The 9,769-nt window shown below is 45.4% G+C and overlaps 1 protein-coding gene across 2 annotated transcripts; it reads right to left on the bottom strand.

Annotated features, from left to right (window-relative positions):
- Positions 1-2,179: 2,179 nt before the first annotated feature.
- Positions 2,180-7,275, bottom strand: LOC115098222. Of its 2 annotated transcripts, none has more exons than XM_029614670.1 (3): positions 6,217-7,275; positions 5,516-5,590; positions 2,180-3,548 (listed from the first exon to the last, which is right to left on the bottom strand). In XM_029614670.1, exons 2-3 carry the CDS (start codon positions 5,550-5,552, stop codon positions 2,980-2,982), a joined length of 606 nt encoding a protein of 201 aa, XP_029470530.1. In that variant the 5' UTR covers positions 5,553-5,590; positions 6,217-7,275; the 3' UTR covers positions 2,180-2,979. The 2 variants fall into 2 exon arrangements, with proteins under 2 accessions (XP_029470530.1, XP_029470529.1); XM_029614669.1 differs by having other exon boundaries at positions 6,185-7,273.
- Positions 7,276-9,769: the final 2,494 nt, after the last annotated feature.

Below are 9,769 nucleotides of genomic sequence, written 5' to 3' on the forward strand. Positions count from 1 at the left end.
TTTTAAAAGTTATGGTATTAGCAAACTACTCTGTATGATTCTTTACTTCAGAAGTGTATAAAGAGCTGTGCACACGTTCAACCAGTGTTGGTGTGCCTGGGTACCTTCACCATGAGCTTCCTCCCTGGGCTCATGCTCTGACTTTGTTGGACAGTGCCCCAAATCTCTTGCTCACCGCTCCAGCCCTCCCTTCTGTCCCCAACGCAACCAGACAGCATTGAGGAAGACTGGAGGTGAGGATGCTCACACAGCTGCGGTGAATAGCAGAAAAGAGCCTCTGCTCCCAGCTCCAGCTCCTCCACTCTTGCTGACTGGAGTACAGAGCTCTTCCCTATTGTGCTCTACTTGCTTGGAGAGTCACTGCCCCAGGCCATATCTGTCAGGCGCCTGGGACTCAGCTGACAGATGAAGGAGTTTACCCTGAGCTCCAGTCAGGCAACAATGATTTGTGAAAGGGGGTGAGGGGAGAAAGGCACGAATGCTTTGGGAAGGGGGTAACAGTGCAAAAGTGAATGAATGTTGAGGGAAGTGTGCCTCCTCTCCCTTGCCTTGCTTGGGAGAGGAGGCACAGGATGCTGACATGATGTTTTGCCCTGCTGTTCCTACCGGAGAGGTTTGGGAGGACAAGCTGTGTAATATCAGAAGAGGTGATAAGGGGGGGGGGGGGGGGGGAGAGAAAAAGAGAAAAGATCAAGTATGAGGGGGAGGGAGGAAACCAGGAGTGGGCAGAAAAAGAGAAAGAGGGAGAGGAAGAATGGAGAAAGGACCCTGGATAAGAGGCAGGGTGATGGAGAGGGAAAGAGGACACAGAATGAAGAAAGAGAGAGAGAGAACCAGATACTGGGAATATAGAGAAAGACACAGGAATAGGAGGAGAGAAAAGAGGACCTGGAATGGGGGGGGAGAAATCTGAGGATAGGGCCCAGGGAGAAGGAGAAAACACTGGATAGGGGAGAAGGATAGAGGGAGAGGGAGAATCAGGTATTAAGTGTACAGAGAGCGAGAGAGAGAAAGAGGACTGAAAAAGAGAGAGCTGGGGATGAGGGTGAGAGAAAGAAAGAAGACCTTGGCTTTAGGGGTAGGGGAATTCTGGAAGATAATGAAGAAGAAAGGGGATGAGGAATGGAGGAGAGAGTTGGAGACAGAGGAGGAAAAGAAACAGCAGAAAGATTGAAGAGATCCATTCTGAAGCAGACAGAGGAGAGAAGACACTAGAGAGAATAGGAAAATAAAAAAATGAACATAGGGAAGTGGTGAAGACCAGAACTGTGAAGAACTTCAAAGGGGCGTGGGATAAACACTGTGGATCCATAAAATCAAGAGGCCGTCAATAAAGTGGGTGACTCGCCAGAATGACGGCTACTGCCTGGAGATAATACCCTTATTCAATAAACATACACATGGTTACTGTGACTCCAACATCGCTCTAAGCTACAACAGCAAGAGGAAATGTGGAAAAAAGGATTCGCACTCACAAAGCGGGGAGTAGCTGGCTTGTTACGGCGGTTACTACCCCAAACCAAATAAGCCTGATACTTCACTTTCAATGCATATCCAGCATAGCTCTCTGCTTCAACGGCAGGGGAGAAGAAAAACTGATACTTCACGCATATCCAGCATAGCTCTCTGCTTCAACGGCAGGGGAGAAGAAAAAAGGATTCGCACTCACAAAGCGGGGAGTAGCTGGCTTGTTACGGCGGTTACTACCCCAAACCAAATAAGCCTGATACTTCACTTTCAATGCATATCCAGCATAGCTCTCTGCTTCAACGGCAGGGGAGAAGAAAAACTGATACTTCACGCATATCCAGCATAGCTCTCTGCTTCAACGGCAGGGGAGAAGAAAAACTGATACTTCACGCATATCCAGCATAGCTCTCTGTTTCAACGGCAGGGGAGAAAAAAAACGGATACTTCACGCATATCCAGCATAGCTCCCTGCTTCAACGGCAGGGGAGAAGAAAAACAACCAATAAGGGCTGAATAACATAGTCTGGGTAAAACAAATAAGCATGGGTGTAGCTTGCTTATTGCGGCGGTTACTTCCCCTACTACCCCTAACTAATCAAGCTTGATATTTCACTTGGATGCAGCTCCATCACTGCTCTCTACATTAATGGTGGGGGTGGAAGAGAAATAGCTCTTTGATTCTAAGAGAAACAGATAAGTATGAGAAAAAAATGTGTGAAGCTTGCTGGGCAGACTGGATGGACCGTTTGGTCTTCTTCTGCCGTCATTTCTATGTTTCTATGTTTCAGTGAATGAGAAAAAAAGACACACTGAGCCAGAAAAGCAAGCTAGAGACACCAAAGTTTGGAAACTCATCAGTATGAAATATCCTGGGACCCAGTTGAAAATCTCTGACCTGGATAAGTCTCACACTTAGAATTTACATATTGGGAATAATTGGATTTTGTTATTGGCTAATTTTGACTTTTTCTGCTATACAGTTAAATCCCTTGTATGCAGGAGATACCCACCAGCACAGAGATTTTTACAGTGGCTCAAAAATATTTTATAGTAACAAAACTTAAAGAATGTGCTTTTAAGTATATTTTGATAGTAGATTGGAACAATTTTCCACTGGACATCCGCCTTTCCAACAAAATGAACTGCTAGTTCACTATTAGCACTACAGGGTACAAGTGACTGGGATTCACCTAACAGACAGCTCCCTCCCACTGGGAAAAGAGTATTTTTTAGCATGTTCAGCCTCTGCCAGCTTCACTCTGATGTCTGAATATGTGGGTTCTGCATATTTGAATGTCAGACTGAAACCAGCAGGCTGAGGCAGCTGAAGAGTGTTGCTCTCCTCTTGCTGGTGGAATAGGGAAGGGAAGGTTGAGAATTATGCAGAATTCAATATGGTTTGCCATGAGGATTGAGCAAACGTGAAAGTGTGCCATGAAATAAAAAAGGTTGAGAAGCGCTGCCTTAAACACACTCACACACAACAGCTCTCTCTTTAGGTGTTGGCTCTTAACACACCAACCACCAGTTACAGTGATAGGTCTTCATCTGATGCAGTAAGGACTTCAGATTCCCCAGGGCTGCAGGTGGGGCCTGGACCACATCCATCACCTTCACCCTCTTTGGGTCCCAGACACAGTTTTCCTCCAGTCCACTGGGCACCATGCCTGAGTTTGGGGGTACCCAGGCTGTGTCATAACCATGAGCATGCCATGTTTTCTGCAAGGGGTGGCCCTGTCTATCGATCTTCTTCACCTTGCCTACACGAACATTGACCTTGAGAATGACACGATCTGTGGGACTCAGATACATGGGATACCGCTGGGCCTTTTTGATGTCTCTGCTCACATAGACCCCACGCCCTAGCATGCCATCCTTGGAAGGTATGAAGCCAGTCTGGATGATGGATATTGCAGCCTGCACACTGGTCCCATGGTACATGTCATAAAACCTATGACCTGTATATCGGCGCACCAAAGCATGTACAATGTCATGAGTCTCAGCTGAGAAGGAACCAGCCTCCAAGAGCTTTGGGGCCACATCCTGGGGTACATCAGCAAAGGTGAAGGAGACAAGCACTGCATAAGGAGAGAGGAAAAGAGAGAGAGAGGCACACACATACGTGCGTATTATAATGAAAGTATTTTACACATCCATTACCTATATATATGAAAAAGGCTTCTGTCAGTCACTCGGTTAGTCAATTGGTCACACTAACATGTTTGTCTGTGGCCACCAGTCGATGCTTGGAACAGTGGAAAATGCACTGTGCAAAGACAATATGCTATATCTGAAAAGCACTGTTTCGCACACACACGCACACATACATACACACAGGCACAGGCAACCACATATACACACAGGCAGGCAGACACACAGATAGGCACAGACACAGGTGTGCGCGTGCACACACACACACACACACACACAAATACACAGGCACCCAACCACAAAACTTTTTATTGACCAGACAACCCAAGCAACCCTGGGTACTGTACAGTCTCCTACACTCCCTCACACCGGGACAGAAAGGCATAAGCACACACACACACATATAGGCACATATATATAAGTGCACAAAAGCTCACAAAAGTACACACAAGTGTGCATAACCTCATACATATATGCAAAAGCATGCATAAGCTCACACAAGCATGAAGAAGTGCAGACACACAGGCAAGCATACAGCACCCACACACATACAGGCACCTACATACAAGCTCCCCAAACATCCCGCACATACATCCAGACACATACCCATACAGGCAGAGACTCACACACCGGCACAAGCTTCCACAGGCACCAGCATACACACACACACTCACACACATGTACATACACCCAGGCTGTTCTATACAACTACCCAAGCAACGTCTGGCACTTTTCACTAGTCTGTTATAAAGCATGAATGTCGCAGGCATTTCTTAGGCACTCAGGAATCCTGCAGAGTGATATTAACAAAGAAAAGGTGTGAGGCTGGCTTGGTGGCTTGCTGCTATGAGGAGGACCATAGTTCTATAACCAGGCCCAGCTTCTGCTCCCCTGGCCAGCTGGGGCTGGATATACTACAGAGGTAGAGTTCACAGCCTCTGAGGGGAAGGAGATTCAGACATTGCTCAATGGTGACACCTACTGGCTGGAATTAGAATGCACAGATGCCCCTCAGTAATGCTGGGCTAGGTGAAGGAATTGTAAAGATAAGGGGAAACTCTGAATAATTGTAACTGACAGCATTGCTTAGTTGAGACTGGCTCTGATTGAGCTGGAAGTCCAAATAAGCAGGATGAAACTTTCAAATAAAAAAGAAAACAAAACAAATACTCTTCCGTCCCCATCCAAGACAAAATATCTCAGCAAGAGCCTTGGCGAAACCTGTCCAAAAGATTCACTGGGACATAGGCAAAGACTTTAAAGCCTTCCTTCCAACAATACCAGAACCTGGTGTATAAAAGAAAGCTTTGTATGTTCGGGTGATTCCCGTTTCAAAGTTGCTCAATTCCAAGTTAAAAACAAGTACAAAATGTGCATACTCCCATTAAAAGTATATGGGTGTGCCAGTGGCATTCTTCTGGACCCGGCAGTGTTTCCCGGACCAGCATGAAACTCAGGAGCTGGAAGTTCAGTGCCACACTCTCCAATCACATTAAAGTACAACTTCCTTTCGTCTGCACAGACAGACAGACAGCGGAACACAATCTCCCCCATAAGGTGTTCTTGGCTATAATTATACTTTGTACAGGAATGTCTAATTAAGACATTATTTCAAACACTCTTGATCCCTGCACAGTGACAGCACATCACGAAACCTAGGATACATTTTTCCCCCCTCACTAGACATCAAGTTAAGAACACATCCTGAGTTTTGAGTTCCATTTTCACATTGCAGTACGCCAAGCATGTTTAAAAAAGAATCCAACATCAAAAACACAGCCGAAAGAATGAATAATTAAATTTAAACCATTTAAAATAAATAAGAGAGGTGATTTTACCAGCAAACTGAGACAGATCTGAGTTTATATGCTCAGACCCTAAAACGTTAACCTACCACATAGTGCAGAGACCACGGCAGTCAGGGGTGCCATCCTCACACTCACGCTTGTGTCAGCAATGGCACGGAGATCTGGGAAAAGGTGGGACTGCAGTCAATGGCTATGAATGGAGACATTTTTTCTTTTCACATCATTTTAATATAACTCCCCAAACCCACGCACCCATCCTCCAAAAAAACAATGACTCTTCATTTATGATAAACATTTGTGCTTGACTCTATAGTGCTTACAGACAAATTAGAGGCAATAATCCTCTGTGCCTATCCCAGACACTCCTCCACAGCTGAGGATGCTCTGTTTCTGCCCAGACTTTACCCCTCACTCCCCTACTGTACCTGTCTCCGATTTTATCCCTCACTCAATCACCATGAAAGATTCTCTGTGCTAATCCCATGCTTTATCCACGTTCCCCTACTGCTGAGGATCCTCTGCGTCTTTCATGGGACTTCTAGAGTTCTGGTACTGTCTCTGCCTGGTCCTGCCTCTTTCATTCAACCAAAACTCCGTAACACTTCAATGCTACTAGGCATGTCGGTCACATTTTGCTACTGCAAATCCTCTTTGTAAGAAACCATATCAGCCTCCAGCTTACAAGGTCTGATACCTTAATGCACTTGCAATACTTGAGAGCAGAATTCCAAAGCCTTGCCTTTTGTGGGACTTACCCTGCTGAATTTGTCTTTATCTGGGGACTCACCCGACACAAGAGATTTCACCTTTGAAGACCACCTGTCCAAGAAGGCACCAGAGGAGGAAAATCAGCTCACATCCGTCAGTCCTTGGATGCCTTTATATGTATCTTGCACCCATACAACTTCCTTCCACAGAACAGAGTGCTTGCAACATCTTTTATTTGAGAAAGGGAGGTGGTGACCACAACATTGATAGTATGATAAGCGTCCATGCAGCATATGGACTATTGACCCATGTCCCAGCTGATAATGTTTAAAGAAAGCCCTTATTTAAAAAGAAAATATTTGTTCCTGTGTGGCTACATCACTAAGAAACTATTTTAAAAGCATTTTAAATTCCAAGCTCTAATATTAGTAAATATTGGGCCACATCTGCTGGATTAGCTTTCCCTTCTCCCTAACCCTTGGGTCTGTTTCTCACTGAACCATGAATGAGACAGGCAAGGAAGACATCACATAATAACATATCCTTTTCTAGGTACCATGCGTAGAGAGAATTTTCAAAGAATTGCACTGTGTAAAAATAGCACATGCATGCATAAGTAGCAAGTATGAATCTATATGCTATTTTTTAAACCTCAAGAGTATATATGTAAATGTGAACAGGGGGGAAATGGGGCAGTTTAAAGGATTTCTCTGGTGAGATTCAGACGCTCATGCACAAATTGCTAGTTTGTAAGTTACATACATGTATACGTTACCGAACTTAACTGTGCATTTTTACACCTGCTAATTGACTCACATAATTGAAATTGGACTCGTCTTTACTGTGCCGTTTTTGGGTGAGATGTCTGGGTGAACTGGTGAGAACTCAGGATGAAGTGCTGAAGATCTAGGTGAACTTGTGTAGGCCTGAGGGAACAGGCTGAGGTAATTCCAAGTATAAGGGCAAGTAAGTTCTTTCAGAAGTGGAGTATGCGCATAGTTTATAAAATATCTGCCATCACATTTAATTGTGGGTTATTATGTGCAAATTGTTACAATTATTCTATACTTAAAATATACACAGGCATTTTTATAAAATGGTTAGAGAAAGTATCCAAACTTATAAATATAAGTGTGCATTTTCAAGACAGAAATACTTGGTATTTTATCAACTGTGTCCTGCCACACAGTTGATAAAATACTAATATAAAAGTTCACGGGCACCATGGAGACTTTTGAAAGTTCGGCTGTAAAATTCCTCCTAACATGATGCATTCTGGCCACCAGACAGTTCAAAAGCCCTAAAATCTATGTAACCTTGTCCCAAGTACATCTTAAGGGGAAAGGGCTCCTGTTCAGTACCAGGACTGAGTCCCTGATTCACAATTCCAAAACCTTGGTGTAGATACTCTGTTAAAAGAAGGATAAACCTCCAAGGGACAATGTGTTTGTTGTACTCATGGCCAGCAGGACACGGGCCGCGCCTCCCAGCTCCATGCCCCGCGGTCAGAGGACCCTCCTCGCTGCTGGCGCAGGACTGCCGGCATGCAGGACACCACCAGCACCATCCTCTGCTGGTCCTCCACTTAGGAGCGGCGCCTTCGGAGGAAATGTAAAGGACCCACGGCAGGAAAATGCCACCGGCCCATTTGCTGACATCAGGGCTCTGGTTCCTTATAACCAGGCAGCAGATTGTTAGCATTTTGAGGTGTTGAAGTGGATTCTTGGGCACTGTGGTAATGGCCTTTCCCATGGGGAGGAGCCCCGTGAGGAACCGCAGTACTAGGCTAGACTCTATACACGCAGACACAGAGAATTTGTATTTATTACACAGCTCGGTGGTACTGCCTGGGTTGGACAGTAGTGAAGGCAACTCAGTAGAAGCAGTCCAGGGGTCCTCAGCAGAGGAGACCAGTCCCACACTTAGGTAGCTGAAAGGCAGCACAGGGTAGTAGAGGCAGAACCCGGATGTAGACTCCAAGCGCTGAAGCTGAAGGTGAGACAGACTGAGAGTGTTAGTACTCACTGAGTAGTTGGCTGTATTGATGGAGATCCTGGCAGGCAGAAGCAGATCGGATACAGGCACCAGGTTAGGATATGCAGGCCCTCGAGGAGCGAGTACCCGGTTTCCCAGATAGGCACCTGAAAGAGAGAAGAAGGGCTCCCGAGGAGCGGGTACCCAGGTTAGCGATGAATTACCCAGAAGGGCAGAGAGAGAGAGCTTCCAGCGGCTGCTGGGAAGCAGCAGAGCAGCTTAGACCGGAGCATTCCAATCCTTGCTAAGTCTGTTTGTTAGCAAACGAAGGGCAGGCTAAATACCAGGATGTGCTGACGTCACTCGAACAGGACGCCCCCGAGGTTCCCGCCATGACGTGGATAAACACTTGGGTGGCGTGCGCGTGCACACCCTAGGAGGCCCTTAGGAGAAACATGGCGAACGCTGTCGCTGTAGCCAATCCAGGGACGCCGGAGAGAATGGCATGAGGACACGGTGGCAGCCAGCTTCCCAAGGCTTGAGGTGAGAGAAGGAAGAAAGGTGAGGCACAGAGGTCAAAGCCTTCTGAGACTGACGGATGCAACAGTACCCCCCTTCAAAGGGCCGCCTCCAGACCCCCTACCTAGTCTTGGTTTTTGAGGATGCGATTGATGGAATTGATGAAGCATCTCTTTGTCCATGATATTAGCCAATGGTTCCCAAGAGTTTTCTTCTGGTCCATATCCCTCCCATGACAGGAGCTATTCCCAAACTCTGCCTCTCTTTCTTACATCAAGGATAGTGTAACATACCTCTAGGAACTAGGGCAGAGAAATGTTGAATCATCATTGTGACGTGAAAAGACTGACAATAGAGTGCTGTCTCTTTAAGAGCTGGGGGGGGGGGGAAGGAGATTCAAAATTGGATTGTATTGAGCATGTGCAAACAGATCACTGCTACAGCCTGAACAGAGTTTCTGCCCTGCTCTGAACTAATAAATATTATCTGTGCTGATTAAGGTGAGCAGCCCTCTATAATTGTATTCATGTGTATGTATTTATGTTAGTTAACATTGTTTTGAGATGTACTGAAGTTGTTTTTTTACTTTACCTAAAGAGATTCAAAAATTGGATTGTATTGAGCATGTGCAAACAGATCACTGCTACAGCCTGAACAGAGTTTCTGCCCTGCTCTGAACTAATAAATATTATCTGTGCTGATTAAGGTTCTCTTTTCTGGAACCCTGCTGTGGACGACTTGGGAGTAATTGAACTGTGCCCTGTCAGGATTTGAAGCTTTTCTTTCAGATAGAGGCTGCTGTATTGTGGATTTGACAGTTGAAGCAAAGAGCAGTACTGACGCCATCTTCAGCTCTAAATTCAAATGGACACACAGTAGGGTACAATCTGGGACTTTGCTTGTTTAGAGACTGCTTAAGGTCGGGTGCTATTATCACATGCTGATTCTGGTTGAAATACTTAACATGAGTTTATGACAAAGTTAAGTTTTCTCTTGTACTATATACATGTGTTTATATGAAAAATGCAGATGCTTAGGAAGTGAACAGATTTATTTCAGTCATTCATCCCAGTAAAGATAAAACTGTTACTCACTAAAGAGCGTGTGGATTCATTTCTGATACTGGGCTGGGAATCAAA

The sequence above is a fragment of the Rhinatrema bivittatum genome, chromosome 8 (genome assembly GCF_901001135.1).
Source record: "Rhinatrema bivittatum chromosome 8, aRhiBiv1.1, whole genome shotgun sequence".
Classification (NCBI taxonomy): Eukaryota; Metazoa; Chordata; class Amphibia; order Gymnophiona; family Rhinatrematidae; genus Rhinatrema; species Rhinatrema bivittatum.